This window comes from Rhamphochromis sp. 'chilingali', assembly GCF_963969265.1.
Source record: "Rhamphochromis sp. 'chilingali' genome assembly, chromosome: 1".
Taxonomy (NCBI): domain Eukaryota; kingdom Metazoa; phylum Chordata; class Actinopteri; order Cichliformes; family Cichlidae; genus Rhamphochromis; species Rhamphochromis sp. 'chilingali'.
The window spans coordinates 52,089,794-52,114,676 of NC_137929.1; the positions used below are offsets into that span (position 1 = coordinate 52,089,794).

The 24,883-nt window shown below is 41.5% G+C and overlaps 2 protein-coding genes across 3 annotated transcripts in view; both read right to left on the reverse strand.

The window, feature by feature from the left end:
• The window catches only part of LOC308411750 (type-2 ice-structuring protein-like), a 4,712-nt gene extending 1,805 nt beyond the window's left edge, over positions 1 to 2,907 (reverse strand). Inside the window, exons 1-3 of one of the 2 annotated variants that reach the window (XM_080905768.1) lie at positions 2,852 to 2,907; positions 558 to 635; positions 426 to 476 (exon numbers count right to left, since the gene is read on the reverse strand). In XM_080905768.1, coding sequence (XP_080761894.1) covers positions 426 to 476; positions 558 to 618 — 112 coding nt within the window. In that variant the 5' untranslated portion in view covers positions 619 to 635; positions 2,852 to 2,907. Of the gene's footprint in view, positions 1 to 425; positions 477 to 557; positions 652 to 2,851 lie in introns of both variants that reach the window. The other variant, XM_080905767.1, reaches the window with a different exon arrangement.
• Positions 2,908 to 14,714: 11,807 nt separating this feature from the next.
• On the reverse strand, positions 14,715 to 17,347 carry LOC308406028 (type-2 ice-structuring protein-like; the record flags this gene model as incomplete). The annotated part of the gene is made up of 8 exons (XM_080896835.1): positions 14,715 to 14,791; positions 15,479 to 15,587; positions 15,676 to 15,810; positions 15,888 to 15,994; positions 16,128 to 16,163; positions 16,276 to 16,302; positions 16,804 to 16,830; positions 17,287 to 17,347. The coding sequence occupies 8 exons, from the start codon at positions 17,345 to 17,347 to the stop codon at positions 14,715 to 14,717; spliced, it is 579 nt and encodes a 192-aa protein (XP_080752961.1).
• Positions 17,348 to 24,883: the final 7,536 nt, after the last annotated feature.

Below are 24,883 nucleotides of genomic sequence, written 5' to 3' on the forward strand. Positions count from 1 at the left end.
AGATCCACAGATGTATTTTTAACTGTTTGCACAATTAAAGCTAAATGTGGTGTTACTTGTTCCAAAGAACATGTACGGTTGTCCCGTTCTTTGGAATAAGCTTCCTGCAGAATTGAGGCCAATTACATCTGTGCTTACATTCAAAACAGACTGTAAAACATTTGCTTTTCACAGGCCTACACTCAATAACTGTGTTTGTTTACTCTTTTCATACTTTCCTATATTATAGTTATATGCTCCTTCATAAAATCAGGTGCTCTCCTGCCTGTACATTTATTCATACTGTGACTGGTCAGATAGTGCCAACGTTTAAACATTTCTTTTTCAATTTATTTTCTCTCATAACCCATAACAATTCTTTTGTACCACAAACTTAGCTGTGTGTCCTGCTGGACAGAAATATATTCTGGAAATTTTCCACAGACCTGTAAGCAATAGTTCCTCTGTACCACTGCTGCCCTCTTCATCTTCAAGATCTGGATATATTCAAACAGATGTTGACTCTCATCATCAGTTTTCCATTCTATTCCATAAGCACATTATACTCCAGTACTCACCAATAGCAGATGTCAAAGCCATCACTGCACACAGAAGTGCGGACACAATCAGCAGCTTCATGCTTATGTTTAGTATCTCTGTGGAAAACAAGATCTGAAGTGACAGGTGGTTAAAAGAGAAAGGAGATTCAGAGAGTTTGTAGCAGGTGATCTATTTCTGTAAGAGTAGTAGCTGTCAGCTTCAGCCTTCCAGTGGGAATGAAGTGGGAAACAGATCTAAGAGCAGCACTTATAAACTGTTATGTTTACATAGTTGCAAAATCAGGAAGTAATATTTCATTAGAAAAAAAACTGATGGAAAAAAAAGTCATGTCACCCAGATCATTGCGGCATTTTTCTCGGAGTCAAAACATCATGTTGTCTTAATTTCATTTACTGACTGATGATCAAAGAGGAGGATCCACAGAGCACAACCACTCAACAATCGATAAAACTGTCCTCCGTTTCTTTTCTCTTTTTATTTAGAGAGCATCCTGCATTCACCGTTATGAATACAATAATATTAAATTTCACTATTACCAACAAAAATATCTTTTAAGTAATATGTTATTTAATTTTAACATTATTTACATAATTTATTGTGTGTGATGTAAAGCAGCTCACACACCCTATTTGTAACTGATTTGCAGGTATGAGTTTTAATGATGGACAGACAATTTCAGTATTGAAATACATGGTGCAAGGTTCAGTGCTAGCACTAGCAGGGATCTGTCCCAACACATCTGTTGTAACTATTCTGTACTGCTGTGTAATTTCAGTAGAAAAAGATTAGATCACATTCTCCTTTTGACCTGTAGCATTGGCATTTTTTTTATTTTACTTGTTCATGCATGTATCCTTTGTGGTCACACTTCGTCTACATATTTGACATGATATTAATATGATTATAATAATTATTAGATCAGCCGGGGGAGGTAGAGCATCGGCCCCAGCCACTGGCAGGTACAGAGTGCTGTTTAAAATCCAGAATAGCATTAAGCCATTTTCATCACATGTTAACATGAGGTGGAACGAAATTATGTACACACGGTCCCGGAGCGAAAAGAGACAGAATAATGAAAAAAACTTATTTTTACAAAAAATTGATAAATAAATAGTTTAAAAAAGCAGAATAAATAATAAATTGATATGACAAATAATATGATAAGTAGAGTGTAACAACCTGAGTACCAGTATGGAGTATGGATATAGAATGTAGGTATAAATATAGGTATAAATACTTTAGCAGCAAAGGGCATGACGACCAGCACTGATAAAGTGGCAGTGTTAGTAAGTATACCTGCTACCCTCCACCTGATACTGTCTTATTTAGCAACTTGTTGTTCAGCCTCTGATTTGTAATAGATAGACAACTCTTGTGACATTAATAGCTGAAGGTTTCTGGACTGAACCTGATTTTATTTTCTTTAGTTGAAAATGCAAGGCATAAGCTGTCACATTGGAAAGATGTAAAAACAATGTACGTTAAGAAGGGAAGTTTTTGTTTACAAAGGTGTTGAAAACACCTTAAAAAACCTTTTGAACTAGCTCAAACGCAACTGCTGGCCAAAGTTTATCTGCTCTTAGTGGATTTGCACAGCTGAATTCAACAATATGTACTTATGACCAGGAACACCACAGTCACTGTGCACCAGTGCAACGTAGTGCATTATTGTAAAATCTAAACTGTAAAGCAAGCTGGCCTGTTTAACCCTCACTGAACTTTCTCCTAGTAATTTCATACAACCTTAAAATAACACAAAGTTAGTACACCATAGCTTTTTTTGCAGGATATCTTCCTGCACTGGCATGCCTTTTCTGACTCTCTCTCTCTCCCTCTTGTTCTCTTTTTCTCCCTGCCTGTGTATGTGTCTTTATGTTCGTGGGTGTGTTTTTATTTAGCTCTTACAGCATTGGTTTGTCCAGGCTTCCCCACCCAGCTGTCAAGCCTTGCTAAAGATCTGTTGGTTAACCAATCTGGTGCTCATGGGGTCATCACAGTGACTATTTTAGCCTGAACCAATCCCTTACTCATTGCCTGATTGTTGCACTGGCAAGAGGTTTTGTGTTGTGGCTTATCCTTAATCCTACTTCCGGGCCTAAAGTAGTCTGCGTTTAATATAGCTTTTGTGTTGTTAACATGTTTAATGTTTCGTATTTTCTTCTATTTAATCTCAAAAAGCTCCTAAAACAGTCAGTGATCACTATGACCTCCCTCGGCTTTTATTACCGCTAATCATTTATTTAAGCTCAGTTTTTAAAACCTTAGGATGTAACTACAGCCCAGCCCATGCAGCAGTATATGAATGACTAACCTCGTATTGTGGATGGATTATCTCAGTTGTTCTCCTGGTTGAAGTTTGGTCCTTTTACAGCATCCTGCCATGCGATTAAATTTGTTCCTGACCACCGAGAACACTCACGTTAACTTTTATCGAGTGGAAAAAAAGTAAGCTTGTTTATATTATGCTAACATAGCTGTGTCGCTAGCGGTCACGTAGCACATCATTATATACCAGCTAGCCAAACTTCAGTAACCCTACAAACGTCACTGCTGTTTAGTTTTCTGTCTTCATTTATGTTGGAAGTGATAACAGAGCTGTACGTTTTAATTTGTTTCCATAACCCCACATTCAGGACATGCTATATTGTATTTAGATAGAAACTAGCGAGCTAACTTCCTGCTAACTTCTAACTCCGTTAAATGTCATAAATTCCGTTTTCATGGATGCCTGGATGTTAAACTCAATTGTTACACCTGGTAGAGCAGAACGCTGATCATTTTATTAAAGATGAAAGACTTTAGACAGTTTTTCAACTCTCAGTAATGCCATAGTGATCGTTTGATATATGGACCTGCAGCGGAGTTTAGGCCCAGACACGGCTAGTGACGTCAGACTTAACGACCGGATAGCTAAAGAACCATCTACAAAATAAAAAGGTTCTTTGACGTATGATGGTTCTTTAAAGAACCATGAAGACATCTGAAGAACCATTTAAGAACCATAATTTTTCTGAGAGTATGTGAAAGCACAGTGTTGGACACCCTGACTATTCAACTGCTCAGGGTACCTTTATCTCTTAACCCTTTAAGACCTACCATAGAACCAAGTCCGCCAGAGCTTATATTATATTTTTACATGCTGTGGAGCCATTTTTTGGGATCATTTCAAGTTGCTATACATCAATACAACCGTTATAGCCCAGATTTTAATAATATATATGCATTAAGTGCATAGGAACTACATAAATTGCAAAAAAGTGCAATAAACTAAAAAGAAAAATTGAAAATCGTTTTTGTTTTTTTAACATATATTTCTAGTTAGAGAAATTTAAGAGGCTTATCCCTCAAAACTGTAAATACAAAAAAGTTGCACAAAATAGTTTCCCACCACAGGAAATTTATTTTGAGTGTCTTCATAGTTTTATTTTTGAAATACACCAATTTTTTCATACTGCAGGAAAAACGAAAATAAACATTATAGTGCAAATTTACAAAAAAGCAGCATATGCATCAAAATAAACTATTTCCAGCAGTGCAATATGAGTCCTAAGCATCCCAGAAACGACACAGAACGTCATAAAGTCAAAGATAACTTTTAAAAACACCAGTATAAGCTCATGAGGCCCTGATGGTAAAAAAAACTACATTTCCGCAAAAATGACGTCACTTCCGGTTTCGGGCAGGTCATGGCGGACATGCAAAAGTTCGCGCTGACGTCTATTCCAACGTAGGAAGTGTTATGAACAGCTGATTGGATCGGCAAAGCGAGTTTCTGGAATATTATGTTTTTGTTGCTGCAAGTGCTTTTTATGCAGATTTTGCAAAGCTATATGTGGAAGGAAACTGTGACCTAGGACAAGCTGATGGCATAAGATGTAAGTACAACTCCGGTTTCATATGCAAAAAAATTTTTGCGCTAGCTTATGTGTTTGCAGAGCTACCGGGATTTAAAAATAGTTACGCAAAACAGAGCGTGCCCGCTCCGACCGGCTTTAAAGGGTTAAAGCCCTTGTACACTTGGAATTGGCAATAAGTAATTGTATGTTCTGCAAATCTTTATTTTTGTTCAAGACATTAGCAGTACATATTAAAACAAAAACAAATGATCAGTGTTTATGTGTATTGTGGAATTGTCTTATTACGTCACTCTGTGAATATAACACTGTATGTTATATTATAAAGACCCCACAGACATAAGACATGTGCAATGTATTTCTCTAAAATTCAGAAAAGATTAACTTTCAGGTATTTCTTGTCACCAGGCAAATACTTTCATATGATGAAAGCCAACCCTGCCAGAGGACAGCAGGGCCACTAGTGGTGTGCGGATCGATACTGAAATATCGATTCCTCCGATACCAGCAATTTATGTTCTAGAATCGATTCTCATATTATAATATCGATATTTTAGTACTCTGGGGTAAATTTGTAGTTTTTCCATTAAAATGAACGCAGTGGAAAGAAACTATACAATTCAGATCGTCTAATTTGAAAGGAACTACTTCCTCTTACGCCTTTCATAGTCATATGCGGAATACGGCTGTATAAATGTGTCCCAGCCCCTGGCGTGCACAGTCACAACAATGGCTGAGCGCAAACAGTGTATGGACACGTTGTTGTGGCAACACCACTGACCTCATCAAACACCTCGGAGTAAATCACATCACAGAATATGATAAGCTTATGTTGAGGCGAACTAAAGAGGAGGACAGGGACAGGTGCTGCTAGGGTGAGACAGACGTCTCTCGCAGAGTCCTTTAGTGCTGCAGGCAGGCAACATGCTCAAATAGCGCACAACGACAGTTTCTTTTATTTCTATATGATTATTCTGCATTATTAAGCAATAAAAACAAGTTGTCTGATGTCCTCTAATCATTATGAAGCAATATGGTTATAATAATAATGGATTGGGTTTATATAGCGCTTTTCAAGGCACCCAAAGCGCTTTACAATATCACTATTCATTCACTCTCGCATTCACACACTGGTGGAGGCAAGCTACAGTTGTAGCCATATCGCATGGCTACAACGCATAAAAAAAAGATGTAACTAAGATCTTTATTGCACTTTTCTGTTTCTGAATCAAAACATAAAATTACTTAATTATTACTTAAATAATTAATTTCATCTACTGACTGATGTTCAATGACAGAGCACAACCAGTCAACAATGAAAAATAAACTTTTCTGTGGTAATGGGAAATGACACAATTTTAAAGTCCATCTATCCATCTTCTGTGACTTATCCACATTAGAATCGATGGCTGGATGGATGGTCAAGGTTCATATATTCACCCATAGCCATGAACTGTGTATGTATGTGTCTACAGATACTTTATCTTTATCTTATATATTGGAGAGATATGACTCCTGCATTTACCCTTAATTGTACATCTCACATACCCCATTTTTAACTTATTTGCAGGTATGAGTATGCGTTTTAATAAGGGAGAGAGAATTTCAGTATTGAAATACATGCTAAAAAGTCCAGTGCTAGCACTAGCACTCATCTGTCCCAATGCATGTGTTGTAACTATTCTGTACTGCTGTGTAATATTGCATATAATGCAAGACACAAAGAAGGGCTGAGCCTTCATTTCCACTTTCAGTAGAAAAAAAAAAGATCAGATTCTCCTTTTGACCTGTAGCATGTGGCCTCGTTTTTTCTTTTACTTGTTCATGCGTGTATCCATTGTGGGCACACTTTGTCTGCATATTGAAAAAATAATATTATTATGTTACATTCACATTTATGTTGCAATGACATATTGCATATGACCATATTTTGATTTCCAAAAAAGGGGACACTTGGCTCAGTCATGAAGAACTTGCTTAAAGAAACATATTTAACATATTTAAACGATGCCTTCTCTGTGCGGTTAATGAATTGTGAAATAAAATATGTCGCATAGGCTTTTACAAGTCAACAAGTACAAAAAAAAAAACATAAAAGCCTCTGGAATTAAATAATGGTACAGAAATAATGCCTCATCTGCATAAGAAAAATTACCAGTACTGGGTTGGTACGAGGAAAATGTATCTTTTAAACCAACTCTTCCTCCTATGATGTTTAGAAAAGAGTGGGTTTACTAGCCATAATTCTTGCACTTTATCTACAGTCCTTTTCATCTAGGAGAAACAGAATTTCACTGATTGTTGAAAGTGCTCTTGTGAAATGAAATTTCATGATTTCTGTCTGATTGGGATTGCGCTCTAATTTTGTTGGGCCTTGTAATACAAGTTGACTTGAGACCTTAAGGTGACTGTTGTTTCTGAGACTGCTCTATAAAAAATAAAATATATCTTAAATGAACTTAATATGATTCTGATATTAGATCAGCTGGGGGAGGTGGAGCACCAGCCCTAGTCACTGGGAGATACAGGTTTCTGTTTTTGTACTAAAACTGCAGTTAGTCATGATGAGTGAACCAATTAACCAAGACTGTTGCCCAGTTGAGGAGATAATACTGAGTTTATGTACAATCGCTGTTGGTTTGCTTTCTAATAAAACTCACCAGACATTGCATTTTCAACTACAGGCAATAAAGTCTCTTAAGGTTCAGTCCAGAAACCTTCAACTATCTAAACAAGAGGCTGTTGTATTGGAAAGCTGTAAAAACAAAGTAGGTTTATAAGGGAAGGTTTTGTTTGCAAACATGTTAAGAACACTTTTAAAAAACCTTTTGAACGAGCTCAAACACAACTGTTGACCTAAGGTTTACTTCTCTTGGTGGATATGCACAACGGAATTCAGCAAGCTGTACTTGTGACCAGGAACACTACAGTAAGTGTGCACCAGTGCAACATAGTGCATTATTGTTAAAGCAAGCTGACCTGTTAAACCTAACTAAACTTCTTAGTAATTTCATTCAACCTTCAAATAACACAAAGTTAGTAGACCATAGCTCGTTTTGCAGGATATTTCACAATATGATAAGGTCATGATCCCGGAGTCTTCCTGAGCTAACCTGCTTTCTCTGACTCCCTCTCCCTCGCTCTCTTTTTCTCCCTGCCTGTGTATGTTTGTTTATGTTTGTGGGTGTGTTTTTATTTAGCTCTTACAGCATTGGTTCCTCCAGGCTCTCCCCCCCCCCCCAGCTGTTAAACCTTGCCAAAGATCTGCTGTTATCCAGTCTGGTCCTCATGGGGTCATCAGAGTGACTATTTTAGCCTGAACCACTCCCTCATGCTTTAAATCAGTTGGTTCTCTGTAGTGAATTACCAAATTTTCTCGAGGTTTAAATGTTAAAGTGCTAAACTCACACATTGCAGATTTAAATGTGCATAGAGGAAAAACAGATTCAGAGCAAAGTTAAAAAATTGGTTATAAGGTTTCAAAACTCAGCTCACAACTACACATTGTGATTTACAAGTACAAAATATTTATGACCACAATTTGAGCCCATTGCTTTTCTACTAGTTCGGGTGACTATGCAGAAATATGCTGACAGTCTGAGGAAGTTTTCCGAGATTTGCTCACAAAGTCAAAGACATTTTTCAAATTGAAAAGGAAAAAAAAAGAACTTGTGAATTCCACGAGAGCTCTGAGTGTGAGGATTGTTTTATATTGTGGCATGCAGAGGAATCTTTACAAAGAAGCTCACAGAGAGAGATTGTTATTCAACCCCAAGCTGGTAGGGGGAGCTCTTTATTACAACACACACTGATGCTACACTGTGCTTCGAGGGTCATCAACAGCATAACAGAACTCACCCATGGTTGCATTCATTCTATAAAACAACACTGTAAGTGCCTTTGAACTGCAGTACAAACACAACATTCAAGATAACAGTTAAAAGTAGTGTAACCATAAACAACAAAACAAGAACATCCAAACAGCAGTCCCAAGGCATGATGGGAGAGAACTAGCCGCTCCCCCAACACGCCACACAGCCCCCACCTGAGTGGTTAGCTGTCCCCAGCAACCGGCATGTCCATAGCAAAGTCTCTGAGGTGTTGGGGAAGGCGACGGCTTCGTTGAGGACGTTCCGTGGGTCCCCCAGCTGCCTCCGAGGCCAGGTTGGGGGCCTGCAGTTGAAGCTGGGACCCTGACGTCTCCCTGGATGGACTCAAGGGCTGATAGGGTGCCAGGCGATCGCGATGGAGTACGACCACCCTGTTCCGTTTGACCAGCCGCACCCTGTAGACCACGTCAGACGGCCTCTCAAGAACAGTGCAGGGTCCAACCCACTGGCTCATCAGTTTGGGAGAAAGCCCTTTCTTCCTCTCCGGGCTGTAGACCCACACATGCTGACCGGGCGAAAGTCCTTCCCCCTTGCAGCGGGTATCATAAGCCCGCTTTTGCCGGGAGCCTGCATCTCGGAGAGCCTGCCTGGTCAACTGATGCACCTCTCGGAGCCGAGCGAGGAGGTTGTGGAGGTAGTCCAACCCGGGGTCCCCGCATACTTCCTGCCCGGGGGGAGATCCAAACACCAAGTCCACTGGGGTACGAAGCTCATGACCGAACATCAAGGCCGCTGGAGTGCACTTAGTAGACTCCTGGACTGCAGAACGGTAGGCCATTAGGACCAGGGGAAGGTGTTGATCCCAGTCACGCTGCTGGTGGGAGGTCAGGATAGCAAGCTGGGTGGCCAGGGTGCGGTTGAAGCGTTCCACCAACCCATCGCTTTGGGGGTGCAGTGGCGTCGTCCGGGTCTTCCTGATACCCAGCCGCTGACAGACCTCCTTGAACACCGCAGCCTCAAAATTCCGGCCCTGGTCGCTGTGCAGTTCCTCTGGTACCCCGAACCGGCAGAACATCTCGTTGACCAGACGCTCAGCAGTGGTAACAGCACTCTGGTCAGGGACTGCATAGGCCTCAGGCCACTTAGTGAAGTAGTCCATGGCAACCAGGACGTAGCGGTTCCCCTGGTCAGTGGTGGGGAAGGGTCCCAGGATGTCCACACCAACCCGCTCCATGGGAGCCCCCACCTGATACTGCTGCAAGGGGGCATGAGAGCGTTGGGAAGGCCCTTTCTGAGCCGTGCAGGCATCACACCGATGGACATAGAGCTCTACGTCCTGGCGACACCCGGGCCAGTAGAACTGAGACCGGAGTCGCCGCAGAGTCTTGGTAACTCCAAAGTGTCCTGCCCCCGCTGCACCATGAACCAGCTGGAGCACCCTGGACCGCAACTGTTGAGGTACCACGAGCTGGAAGACCTCACGGTGACCCCCGGGAGCCTGCCAGCGGCGATAGAGGAGGCCGTTTCGGTTTGTGAGGTTGGCCCATTGGGAGTAGAGAGCCTTGGTCTCGAGGTCCAGTGCAGATACCTCTGGCCATGATGGTCTCTGACCGGCTCCAATCCAACACTGAACCTGGGAAAGGGCAGGGTCCTGGTTCTGGTCGTGTTGCAGCTGTTGGGGATCCATGGCCTCCAGACCCTCAGTATCCCCTGCGGCGGACTGGACCTGAAGACTGCTACAATGCCCACCTGGAACAGAGTCATTCTCAAGGTCGCCCTGTGGTGACGCGATCACTGAAGTCATGCCCTCCCGGTCCTCCAAGCGTTGGCAGTACCTGCACTGTTTTTCCTCACAAGGGCGTCGGGAGAGGGCATCTGCATTGGTGTGGAGACGTCCCGCCCGGTGACGGACCTCAAAGTGGTAATCTTGCAACGTCTCCAACCACCGGGCTAGCTGTTCCTCCGGTTCTTTAAAGCTGAGCAGCCAAGTGAGGGACGCATGGTCTGTGCGCAGGAGGAACTTCTTCCCGTAGAGGTAGGGTCTGAAATGGCGGAGACCCAGGATGATGGCCAGCAGCTCTCGACGGGTGACACAATAGTTCCTCTCCGGTCTGCTGAGGGAATGGCTGTAGTAGGAGATGACCCGCTCCCCCTCAGGGCCTTCCTGCGACAGTACAGCCCCCACCCCTGTGTTGCTGGCATCGGTGTCCACGACAAAAGGGAGCTGCAGGTCTGGGTAGGCTAGCACCGGTGCCTCAACCAGTGCAGATCGGAGCCGATCAAATGCCACGGCACTGTCCTCACTCCAATGGAACTCCCGGCCCTTCTGTGTGAGCCAGTGCAGGGGGCTTGCAATGGTAGCAAAGTCCTTGACGAAACGCCGGTAGTATGATGCCAGGCCAAGGAAACTCCGCAACTCAGCAGTGTTGCCCGGAATGGGCCAGTCTTTCACAGCGGCCACCTTCGCAGGGTCAGTGGAAACCCCTGCTCCGCTCACAACGTGACCCAAGAAGGTCGTCTCCTTTCGGAAGAGATGGCACTTTTTGGGGTGGAGGCGAAGGCCAGCCTGGCGGATAGCGTGGAAAACAGCAGTCAGGTTAGCCAAGGCTTTCTCGAAGTCTGTCGCGTGGACGAGGAGGTCATCCAGGTAGACCACACAGCGGTCGCGGGGGATGTCAGCCAGAACCCTCTCCATTAGGCGCTCGAATGTGGCTGGGGCATTGCAGAGGCCAAAGGGCATCACCTTAAACTGCCACAGTCCCTGGCCAATGGAGAAAGCAGTCTTTGGGCGGGCCTCTGGCGTCAGCTCCACCTGCCAGTAGCCACTGCGCAAGTCGAGGGAACTGAACCAGCAGGACCCAGCAATGTCGTCGAGGGCATCGTCAATCCGGGGCAATGGGTAGGAGTCCTTGCGTGTGATGCTGTTGAGTAGACGATAGTCGACACAAAACCGCCAGGTACCATCCTTTTTCCGAACCAGTACAGCCGGGGCTGCCCAGGGGCTGTTTGAGGGTTCGATGATGCCCGCCTCTGCCATTTCCCTGATCTTCTGCTCTGCTGCGGCACGCTTGGCAAGGGGAAGGCGACGAGGGCGGAGGCGGATGGGCCGTGCATCCCCAGTGTCAATGTCGTGTTGTACCAGGCTGGTTTGCATGCAGTCCTCATCCTTGGCTGCAAAGATGTCGGCAAACAAGTCTAGTATCTCTCGCAGCTGCCGTCGCTGATCAGCCTGGAGACCCTCGCAGCTCCTCTGGTATAGGTCCTCGACAGCTTGCTTGGTCTCTGCAGACAGTTGCGGTACTGCTGGTGAAGGGGAGGCCCCTTCCCCCGCCAGCGGTGACAGGTCCTCAGGCTTCCTGACGCTGGCTGAAAAAGTGGAGGCAGGCAGCGGGACTTCCGTTGTGGTGTGGAGCTTCACAGCCTCCGTGCCCAGGTAAAGGATTGCTCGGGACACGTCCACTGTGGCCTCCCATTTGGCTAGCAGGTCCAGGCCAATGATGCATTGGTCCTGGATGCTGGCTAGCCAGAACTGGTGGTCCACGCTGCAGTTAGCAACAGTCACCGGGAGGGATCTTTCCCCCTTAACTTTGGCACGCTCCCCCGTGACTGTGGTGATGTGGAGCTGAGTAGGCTGCCAACCCTGCGGTATTGGGCCATCAGAACCAGGGAGGACTCCAGCCTGTACTAAGGAGAGCGTGGACCCAGTGTCTATCAGGGCTCTACAGGTGGTGCCGGCAAGGTCACAGTCCAGATACAGTCCCCGTGTCTGGCCAAGCCGGCCAACCCGCAATTGTGATTCGGAGGACAGAGTGGTGGCAGGGGGCAGTCCCTCCGTTGTGCCACCCCGCCTCAGTTTAACGGCAGCTGGGGTGCCAAGCTTTGTGGGCTTGGTGCTGGACAGTAGCGTGCGATGTGGCCTGGTTCTCCGCACCGATGGCAGTTACCCCTGGATTGGCCTCCTGCTCGCCTATTCCCTCGCCAAGATCGCCAGGGTGGTGTGTTGGTGGTTTGGCGGGCCTCCTCCTCCTGGTCGCTCCTTTCGTAGTCTGTTTGGCGCACTTGGTGACTTATGCCAGGGCTGCGTGCACCTGGGCTGAGCACATGCTCCACTCTTTCGGACTCAGAGCTGCCGCCAGGGTTTTCTGGTGCATGCAGACGGATGTGCTCTTGTAGTCTTTTTGGCTGGAGACCCCGGACAAAAGCCTGGAGAGCAAGCTCTTCTTGTGCTGCAGCATCAAAAGCAGGGTACCCTCTACGTGCATAAAGACGTAGGTCAGCAGCATAGGCACCCAGACTCTCCTCTTGTCTCCGTGGGCGGCTAGCAAGTTTATCTCGGGCATCATCTGCATGTGTACGGAGGCCAAACCTGCTCTGCATTGCTCTGGCAACAGCAGGCCAACTTAAACGCTCTTCTGGCTGAAGATCTATGAGGATCTGCAGGGCCCTGCCTTCCAAGGCGAGGGCAACTTGGACAGCTGTCTCCTCTGTTGACCAACCATTTAGCTGAGCAGCCAGCTGTACCTGGATAAGGTAGGTCTCTGGAGGTGCCTCCCCATTATAGCGTGGCAGCTTCATGCTCCCCCGGACAGGAGCCCCTGATGGCAGTGGCGGCTGCACTTGGTCCTGGAGACAGTTGGCGTTGTCCCCCTCGGCTGCCAACGATGAGGGTGTGCTGCTCCCAGGCATCACCATGAGTGGAGGCTGACCGGTCGCTCGTGGTCTTGGAGCCTGCAGCATGCCTTGGCGGCTCCGACAGCTCCCCAGTGGGCGGGGGTGTGAGGCTCCATCTGGTAAGCCCCACAGATCTTCCCCTGGCTGGCTTGCTGCTGCCCGGGGCTCTCCCCGCTTCTTCGATTGTGCTCCATTCACTGCTTCCAGGTGAGTGATAAGCTCCTCAATCTTCCTCAGCTCCTCTTCCTCTTTCAGAATAGTGGCCATGCTCTTGGAATCCCACTTCTGACACCAATGTGGCATGCAGAGGAATCTTTACAAAGAAGCTCACAGAGAGAGATTGTTATTCAACCCCAAGCTGGTAGGGGGAGCTCTTTATTACAACACACACTGATGCTACACTGTGCTTCGAGGGTCATCAACAGCATAACAGAACTCACCCATGGTTGCATTCATTCTATAAAACAACACTGTAAGTGCCTTTGAACTGCAGTACAAACACAACATTCAAGATAACAGTTAAAAGTAGTGTAACCATAAACAACAAAACAAGAACATCCAAACAGCAGTCCCAAGGCATGATGGGAGAGAACTAGCCGCTCCCCCAACACGCCACAATATGGTAATGTATTGTTAAAACTTATTTTTTTAAGGGTTATGGAATTGTTTCATGTTCTTCTTTTTTAACTACAGTTTAATGAAAATAACTCTCCTTGTCTCCATTATTATATGGTCAGATTATGCTTATGGTCTACAAAGTTTGATTGTTCGTATCAATGTATATTTTCCAATAATAAGAAGAAAGTGATTATTACTGTATTAATTTTTAAAGGTAATATATAGAGAGAGTTGAATAGGCAGACTTTCATTATGCAGAATATTACTTAAGCATTACTTAATTACTTAGTAATTACTTAGGCTGCTACGATACTTAAAGTTATTTACAGAAGAATTTGTGTCTCCTTAAGTAAGTACAGGGTACTTGTGCTTTATTTGCGTGTCAAGTTATAAAGTGTTACCCTCTCTGTTCTCTGACTTGACAATCATCTCCGCTTTATAAATCTGTGGAGCAAACGGAAGGGCAAGGCTGCAACCTAACCAAATATGTTTTAAATGGATAATTCAGATAATTAAGAGCAATGAGTTTTCAGTGAGTTTATTTAGCAAAGGGCCAACGTTGTAATTTCTTTTTGAGGTTGTTGATAACTAAACTCACAGTCAACTGAAATTCCTGTGTGTTATGGTTATTTGCACTCATATTCAACTCCTCCCTGAGTGGTTGGGGCGTGGGTTACAATACTTTAGTCAGACTGCAGACTATTCTGGTGTCTACCATTGACTTTCCTTATCTTAACCCAGACATGCTGTAGTTTGGAGGAACATCTCTGTAACCAGCAGGGTCGGTAGCCATGCCTCCACCCTGCTGGCTGTCAGAAGAACATGATTGACAGTTTCTATGTCACCATGAATAAACATCTCATCCATGGAAGGCACAGCTCCTTTGGGGCATTTGGACATAAACTTTAAAAAACCCCATTTTGTATTCAATTTGCTAATGTTAGTGGTGAATAACTCACAGACAAATTTCAATGCTAACAGTTTTAATTTAAGAATGAGATACAGTTCACTCTACAAAGTAAAGGTCTACAGAAAGCTTTCTTTTAATCGTACAGAAAATTCAGCTCCAGTTCATTGCACATGATGCCTGATTGCTTGCATCATAGCGATGGTGTGGAAATACAGAGAAAGAAACAGCACTGAGAAAGAAAAACACAGATCTTTGTGCTTTTTACTGATGCATTATAGAGTTGATTCACAATTACATAATAATGTTTCCACAGATAGACGGGAGCTCAGTTTCACAGTCCATGCTCTCTAAGCATCCACTCTTTTCCTCTGCAAGAAAACCAAAATAAAACACAAAAATCACACTCAGTCAGTGCTACTCAGACTAAAAAGGTTTCCAACATGGGGTGACAATATTTAGCAAATAAGTGTAATTTTAGTTTGTTCAGTACTAACTGTGAAATTACAGTATTTGTAAATGGTAATGGTATTTACATTAAAGGGTATTTGTCAAGAAGACTGACACAAACAGTGATTAGCTGTTTTACTTCCTGATTCACAGCCATTTATGTTACTCAATTCAGTGTTCTGTGCCTATATATAAATGTCCCTGTCTTTTTAATCTGTTTCACCCACCATGTTTGTACACAATACTTACAGTTATTTTTTGTACCGCACAATTAACATCTTAGTGAGTGGACAACATTAATCCACATATTAATAACCCAGTACATAGAAGTTTTGAACATAACATGATAGCTTTGTGTAACTTCAGAACACTGTATTTTTTTTTTTATTTCTAAAATCTCAATTATTTAATGATGCATCACTGGGAACACAAACTGTAAATATTCTAGGATAAGAAACAATGCTCAGTGCAATAATAAGAAAAGAAAAATATACTTTAATACATACTTTTAAAACACTTGATAGAGTAGTAATGAGTTTGAAGTGATAATCAAAATAAATGAATCCAAATAAGATTGTTTTGTTTTTTTAAACACTTGACAGACTTACCAGTAAAAGTTATTTGCAAACAGTGGTGCTCATCTTCGACTGTTTCTCCATTACAAAAGTCAGCAAAATTAGACATTCCAATATAATCACTCCAGGACCAAGAAGGATTCTGTTAAAGCAAAATAAAATATTATATAAATTCATATTCATAAAAAAATTCAATTGTTTCTCAAAATCTTAGACATCATGCTATTTACCCCTGGACTATTATGGCCTCCAACCCAAAATTCTCCATGATCATGTCCGGCACGCTTCAGCTCCGCTTGAATCTCATAAGCTTGAAAGTCATCATACACAGATGCAAGCTGTCCTCCATGAGAGTGACAGTTATTCTACGATGGAGATAAACAGCATGGAGTGACCAAGAAAATGTAAGATTTATTAATAGGAAAAAAGTCATCCTTGTTACCTGAGCATCGTCCCAGGTCATGTTTTCTGGAACAAAGATGAGGCACTGTTGACTGTGCATACTCCATCCATCTGGGCAAGATGGATGCCAGCCCCCAAATGAGTCATCTGCAAACAAATAACAAATAAAGAAGAAAGCATGAAACTGAGTCTGCAGTGTAGATTTTCCTTATGTTCAAATTGAATTTTAAAGAAGGAAAAAAAATAAAATAAATCCATATACTCCAATAAGTATACCCACCTTCTGTAGATGGTGGTGTTCCCCAGTTGTCTCCATCTACATGAGTTAAAATGTTCTTTTGTTGCAATTAACTTCATGGGGTAAAAACTTTCAATATTTACTAGTGGATAAAAAATTATGCTCATTAAAAGACAACTTTTAGATTCACCTGGCACAGTTGTTTCCTCTGGAAGAGCTGCAAAGACAGTTTGAACCACAGATATTTTTTTCAGTGTATCATTGCTGTGGTGTCATTGATTACCTTCTACGTTTTACAACATTAAAAAGAAATACAAAATGCAGGTAAATTACAGAAGTGAAGAGATATTAGCAAAATGTAAACTAAGAATTATGTCACTTAGCATGTCTTTATGTACAGTATAATAAATGTATGATTACACAAGCTTATAATGTGTACTATATTACGTTATTGTGCAATATTTTTAAAAACAAATCGTAGATAAAGAAGAACACATGAAAATGAGTCTGCTGTGTAGACTTTCTGTATGCCTGACTTTTGGAGGAGAAAAGAAGTAATGTACTCCAAGTGAAGGTTATGGCAGTACTCCCAAACAGTCTCCATCTGCATTAGTTGATGTTTTTGGTTGCAGTTAGTATTGTAGATTAATCGCTTTAATTATTTACTAGTGGATCAAAATAGAGTATATTCCCACTAAAAGACAACCTTTATATTCACCTGGCACAGTTGTTTCCTCTGGAACAGCTGCAAAGACAGTTTAAAATACATTTTATTTGACACACAAATATTGTTTGTGATTAGTAACAAAAGTGATTAAAAAGAAGTAGAAAATTTGTGATGCAAGTTACTCACAGAAGTGAAGCGATATTGGCAAAATGCAAACAAATCAAACTCAAATTGATCAGCATGTCCTTATATACATTATAGTCATGGTATATCTATACATAGGCTTAGATATTATATGAAATTACTGTACAATGATTCTCATTCATGTTTAGACAAAGAAAAAGTTCCGATTGTTTAATTCAGTTTTGCAAAGCCTTGACACTTTTTTTTTTTTTTACAAACATGGGTTTAAGACAAAATTTAAGATATTCCATTCTCTGGTTATGTTTTGCATGTATATTCTATATATACAGTGTGCATGTATAGATAATGTAGAAAAAGTGAGAGAGGAACTTCTGTGTTTTAAATACTCACACAGACTGTGTGTGAAAGTCATCATGACACACGCATGCAGAAACACAGTCAGCATCTTCATGGTGCAGAAATTAAATCTGATGATAACATATGAAAAATATATTAGGAAATGTTACATTTGCAGTCAGCTCATAATGTACTGTACTGATATTTCATAGATACTTATTAATTATTAATTAATAATAAAATAAAGAAATCTTCTGTGAAAATACCTTTTGTTTGTCCTTCTCAGTGTCAGTTTGCCTGCGTTCAGGAACTTTATGCAGCTTCAAATCAGTATAAATGACTAATTCAAACATGATCCAAAGCTTTTATTTGCCTGACAACACCCTCATCCTTATCCAATGAATTTGTTTGTTCCAGAGACAGCTCACCTGACCTTTCTCCAGAATAAGCAAAGCAAACTTTATAACATTCATGTGTACTCAAGGCAGTGGATATATAAACAAAAGCAAATAATCATTGTCTATTGTGGATTTCTCTCTACATGTCACTTGACGTGTACAACACATTATGTTTGTGGCTAGTCCTAACAATAATAGACCACAGAGACACCACACCTGTGCAGCATCCTTTCACAAATACTTTCACATGATGAAGCTGACCCTGCTTGAGGCCAGCTGAGAACAAGCCCATGGAAGTCAATTTAAGCCGAGCATACACTGAACACTAATTCTTTATAATGGTAGAATGACAAATTGATTATTATTTATTTTCTGGAAAAATGACTATATTATATTGTAAATGTTGGAGGCTCAACCAATGAAACTGGGGCTAGACTACCCTAGTTTACACCCTGAATGGGAAGATATAGGCAAAAAAATGTATTTCCACCCTGCCATCATCACTTGTACAGTGTGAGTAAAAGAAAACATAATTAAAATATGATGTGTTAAATTTGTTAGATGAGAGGGTTCTGCTGTAGATCAGAGGAAAAGGGAAGGATGTGTGAATGTCTGTGTGTTTCAGTTTGGTGTAGCTATAGGCCTGAGTGTGTGTAATTGTGTAGAGGGAGAGGAATTTATGGATACTGGGGGTCATCCTGTCATAAAAGGAGACAGGAAGCTACAGTTGGGGGATACTTGTACCTGAATGTAATAAAGCTCATAACTGTCATTACTTAGAAGTAGGTTTGCAGGAGACTCTCCACATGCTTAAGCTGTAAAAGTAAGACAACAAGAGGCCAATGACCCAGTGGATGCAGAGTGGGGGTCTCAGTGTTTGTAATATGTTAACTCGGTTTTGTATGTTTTCTAAAGTAATTTGGTGTAGCTTGGGTGAGGGGAAATGGACTTTTATGCCCAACAGAAAGTGACATATACAAAGACACACACAGTGCTTTAACTGTTATGATGCACACACACCCACACACACACTCACTCACGTACACACACAGGCACTCACGTGTTCGCGCATACATACACAAACACAGAGTGTACAACACACCATGTGGGTTTTATGATGGAGTCGCTTCTATAAAACTGGTTAAAACAGACAAAGCAGTGAAGATCTGCAGAGGGCCTTGCACATCTCCCCTTCTAGAAGATGCATGCATAACTGAAGATGAATAAAGGTTTTGTGAAATGACTACTGAGTCCGGTGTAGTGGGCGATCGTGGCTCAAGAGTTGGGAGTTCGCCTTGTAATCGGAAGGTTGCTGGTTCGAGACCCGGCTTGGACAGTCTCGGTCGTTGTGTCCTTGGGCAAGACACTTCACCCGTTGCCTACTGGTGGTGGTCAGAGGGGAGGGCCCGGGGGTGCCAGTGTCCGGCAGCCTCGCCTCTGTCAGTGCACCCCAGGGTGGCTGTGGCTACAATGTAGTTTGCCATCACCAGTGTGTGAATGGGTGGATGACTGGATATGTAAAGCGCTTTGGGGTCCTTAGGGACTAGTAAAGCGCTATATAAATACAGGCCATAGTCTCTGAAGGCCTGAGTACTAAAAAAGAACAGGGGTGAAACTGCTTTTCAGAACAACAGATTGGATCTTTTGATGAGCGTTTTCATGAGAGAAATATAGTTATAGTATTTACTGTAATTCACCATGCTTTCAAAGCCACTGTTACAGATACCGACTTGTGCTACTAACGCCCATTAAAAGAAAACAAACAAAAAACAACATGCATGAATCTGAATCAGGATGTTGCTTTAGAGAAGGACTAGTGAGCAACACCCTTAATAAATAAATATAGTTCCAGTTAAATTCAAGAATGATCTAAAGCCTGCAGTCTTTTGCATTTTGTGGTCTTTTTTGTTTGTTTGTTTGTTTGTTTTTTAAAGCACTCTATCATAATTTACACTATGAAATTAGCATGGGAGAAATATAGTTACTATATTTACTGTTGTATGAGGATGTTTTTAAAGCCCTGCTCCCAGCTAAAGACTCACTCTCTCTTCCATAACCACTCTGGTTGGCACCATCAGTCATGCATTAAACTAAATCACCTCACCTTATCTTTCCTGCTTGGCTTCTATGTCCTTGTCTAGTGTGGTCTAATGTTGACCCTCAGAGAGTCTTGTTCTCTAAAACCTAAAGAGTAATGGGTTTGATCAACTGGTCCCTCAATGCAATTGACACCCTTTTCTCAACGAGAAGCCAGGGTGCAGGAGAGCCCGATAGTCCTGGAGGGATGTTTCCTGCTGGATACATGATGGATGGGTGGGAGCAGTGGCATGTTGTCTGCCTTGTACGACTGTCGCTTGAGGACATAAAAGATTTATACCTATTTGGAACCACGATAACAGGGTTCCTGCTGATTTGAGTTGGCTCAGTCCTTGCTTATTGAAGATTGAAGAAAGTGGTTACAGCTGTTCAAAACCCCACAAAGCTAGCTGCTCGAAGTGATGGGACAGGCTGTGAGTACCCACAGCATGCTGCTGTCCACACCGGAAAACCCATACCCTACCCTGTTGCTTGTGATGATTTTTCATGGTGTTACTAGGAACTCAGTCTGAGAAGAGTTCTCTTTTTCTCTCCTCCATTCTCCTGTTTTGTTGTAGATTTCATTTTTTTCTCTTGACGCTACCTGTTCTGAACTGTCTGCCTAATGTGATGTTTGCATAATGTACGTATGGTTGGAAGTGTTCCAATATCGCTGCAGGCAACTGCCAGTGACAAGTAAATGGCTTCATCATCAATTAGGATGTTGTTTTAGAAAGTGCTTAGTGAACACCCTGAAATACCAATTGAATTAAAAAATCTTCCAAACACATTTTTATCCTGTCTCTCTTATCACCACCTCCTGGGTACAGATCGTCACCCTCCCTGAGTCTCTTCTGTTGGAAGTTTCTGTCTTCTGCAAAGACCTTTTTTCCTTTCCACTGTCACAAAGTGCTGCTTAAAGAATGGGATACACCAAAACTCAGAAATCGCTTGAATTCAATGCTAAAACACTTAGTGATGCAGAGGATGAGGAAAACAAATGAGCAAAAACTGTTAACTTGGGGGCAAAAAGTATGCTTTCCATTAATTTCCCCTTACATTACATCACTTTACAGAATGTTGCACATTTCACATAATAGCATATTTTTAGCCACTGTTTTTGGTGACTGGTTTGCTCTTACATTGGACTGCAGCATCTGACAAAGTGGATCATGTAATGTTACTCTGTTGCTTGGAGCATCAAGCACATAGGAGTGGTGCAGATCCTATTTGGTGAATGGAGCTTTCTGTGTTAGTCTTGGTGACTTTGATTCCTCCCGCACTCCCTTTTTCTGCAGGGTCCCATATGGCCTAGTTTTAGACTCCCTTTTCTAAAACTGAGCCATATGGTATTTCATTCACTGTTATGCAGATGATAACCAGATTTTTCTCTCTTTTCTCTCTCTCGCATATTCTGCCAGACTGATGCTCAAGTGTGTGTGAAGATATAAAGGCCCAGAGGCTCTCAACTTTTTAAATTATAATACAAAGAAGACAAAAGTGATGATGTTTGTCAATTCCACTTAGACCCCCTTTGTATATTTGTGTTGCTTGGCTCAGTGCATAAAGCCAACTATCACAAACCTCAGGATTAAAGTGGATGCTGAACTCAAATTTGACAGTCAAATCAAAACAGTGGTAAAACTGACCATTTTCCAGTTTAGGCAGCTCGCCAAAATAAAGCCAATACCTTCTGGGCAGCACTTTGAGACAGTTATCTTTGCTACCACTCGATTTCTGTAATGTACATTATATGGAGACTAGTGATTCCTATATCACTCATCTACAGTTGGTACAAATTGCTGCCAAACACCTCTTAACTGGCAAATGTAAATATGAGCATGTTTCTTTCATTTTAGCCTTGCTCAACATACTGCCAAAAATCTTAATTTCTTCTTAATTTAAACATTTTTTTTCAAATACCTTAATTGTCTTGCCCCACACTACCTCGCTAAACTGCTACAGCCTTATATACCCTTCTGTTCCCTCCATTCAAGCATAAAACAGGAAAACCATTGTTGTGTCTACACATAACAGACAACTTAGCAAAGAACCTATTTTAATTTGACTCTTCAAAATCAATCAATCTATCTATCTATCTATCTATCTATCTATCTATCTATCTATCTATCTATCTATCTATCTATAAAAAATAAATAAATACATGTGTGACAGACCCAACCCATTTTACATTCAAGTTTTCCACATACACCTGTACAGATTTTAAGCAGTGGAGGAGACTTCACACTTTCGGTAATAAACACTCACCCTCAGCTTAAGTAAGAGCCATCTTTGCAATAAGAAGCACATAAATGCTTCACATTGAAAGTTAACGTGTCTTTCCTGCCACAACAATCAGTTTTCTCCCCCTATATAAACTCCTTGATGCAAATGACGGAGTGTGTGGTGTGCTAACCTAGTAAAATGAGAAGTGTACTTCAAAAGTACAGGTTTGGTGTTTGATGTTGTTCACAAAGAGGTAGATGTCAGCACACTATTATCATTGGTTTGGGTACATAATTTCTAAGTTCATAAGTTATTTTGGTCTAACTTGTGCAAACACAATAAAATCCCTGAGTGGATGATTGCTTAAAAAGATGCATTGCATTTCAGTGTTTGTGAATGAATGAATGACACTTTCAGTGTGATACCACCTTGACTATGTACTTCATAGCATCTTTAACCCTTTACAGCCGATCGGAGCGGGCACGCTCTGTTTTGCGTAACTATTTTTAAATCCCGGTAGCTCTGCAACCAAGTAAGCTAGCGCAATAATTTTTTTTGCATATGAAACTGGAGGAGTTGTACTTACATCTTATGCCATCAGCTTGTCCTAGGTCACAGTTTCCTTCCACATATAGCTTTGCAAAAACTGCATAAAAATCACTTGCAGCAACAAAAACATGATATTCCAGAAACACGCTTCGCCGATCCATCAGCTGTTTGTAACACTTCCTACGTCCATCAGCGCGAACTATCACATGACCGCATGACCTGCCCGAAACCGGAAGTGACGTCATTTTGCGGAAATGTAGTTTTTTATGATCGGGGCCTTATGAGCTTGTGTTTTACTTGTTATGTGTTTTAAAAAGTTATGTTTGACTTTATGACTTTCTGTGTCGTTTCTGGGATGCTTAAGACTCATATTGCACTGCTGGAAATAGTTTATTTTGATGCATATGCTGTTATTTTGCAAATTTGCACTATAATATTTATTTTCGTTTTTCCTGCAGTATATAAAAATTGGTGTATTTCAAAAATAAAACTATGAAGACACTCAAAATAAATTTCCTGTGGTGGGAAACTAGTTTGTGTAACTTTTTTGTATTTACAGTTTTGAGGGATAAGCCTCTTAAATTTCTCTAACTAGAAATATATGTTAAAAAAACAAAAACGATTTTCAATTTTTTTGTAGTTTATTGCACTTTTTTGCAATTTATGTAATTACTATGCACCTAATGCAGACATATTATTAAAGTTTGGGCTATAATGGTTGTATTGATGTATAGCAACTTGAAATGCTCCCAAAAATGGCTCCACAGCATGTAAAAATATAATATAAGCTCTGGCGAACTTGGTTCTATGGTAGGTCTTAAAGGGTTAAATAACTAAAAACATGGTTCATATGTAGAATAGAATAGAATAGAATTCAACTTTATTGTCATTGCACATGCACAGGTACAGGGCAACGAAATGCAGTTTGCATCCATCCAGAAGTGCTTTAGTGATATAGATATATTACAATATATATTAGCAATAGTATATATATGTAAGTATATTACAGAAATGGGTCTATTATGGTATGTTATATGTACACGGTATGAAGTATGTTGTGAATATTCTATAACTATAAGTATGTACAGGCTGTAGTGAGTACAAGCTATGTACAGGCTATGAACAGGATATAAATATGAAAAACTTTACAGAATATGAAATAAATAACTTTACAGAAATCTGAGATATACAGCTATACAGAAATGGGAACTATGCAAGTTGTAAACAGTTGTAGGGTTAAAAATTATCGTATGTACAGAATGATTATTTACACAGAGCTATACAGTAGTGCAGTTAAGATAAGTGAGGGTGTAGATAGTTTCTACAGAGGCTATATAAAGTGCTAGTGGTTGTGAGTGGTGGTTCAGTCCATGTTATTATTGTGTGTTTGAGGGTACAGTTGTCCATTGTGGGTGTGTGTATGTTCATATGTAGACATATGGAGTCATTTTGAAATTAATTTCATAGAAAATAAGAGTTTGTGAACCATGTAGAGCAACTCTCAGTGGGAAAAAAACACGAAAAACTTTTACACTTTTTATTTTAGTCTAATGAAACAACTTTAGATTTAGTCTGCTATAATTAATTAAAACTAGACTAAAATAATTTAGATATTTGAATTATGACTAAAACTAATTCAAAATTTGATTTCAAAATTAAGACTGGAAATAACCAAAGAACCAGCTCCTGTCTGAAAGGGGAGTATACCAGGACTTGAAGACCAGGCTGACCAACCTGAGCAATAGTGATGTGTCGGTCGCGAACGAAATGGCTCTTAGAGCCGGATCTTTGACGTGAACGACGCGAGCTGGCTCCAGAAGTTAAGACACACTGGCCACAGGAGGAGATGCCATTAATATCACACCACAAAAAGTTGTCATAATGCATGGAGGTCTCTAATCAAAGTCAGTACCCTGAGGCTCTATGAGGAACTGAAAGAGGGAGGATGAGGATTAGTAAGTGTCACGATCCAGGATGAAACACAGAAATTCTGAAAATAAATCAAGAAGACATGATGGTGAATGGGAAGAAGAACTGTCATGGACGACCAAGCACCTGCATGTGATCTACAATGGACAGATAGAGCGAATGGTTAACATCATGAAATCCTACCAGTGGCTTCAAAAAGACAGCCTAGTCCCGATGGGAGATACAACCAAATGTATCTGAGAACAACAGGGCTAAGGTGCTGTGGGACTTCCACTTTAAGATAAGTCAAGCAGCTATTGCCTAACCAACCAGACACAGTTGTGGCTGACAAAAAGCAGAAGACCACAGTTGTGATACAGTGGGGCAAAAAAGTATTTAGTCAGCCACTGATTGTGCAAGTTCCCCCACTTAAAATGATGACAGAGGTCAGTGTTTTGCACCAGAGGTACACTTCAACTGTGAGAGACAGAATG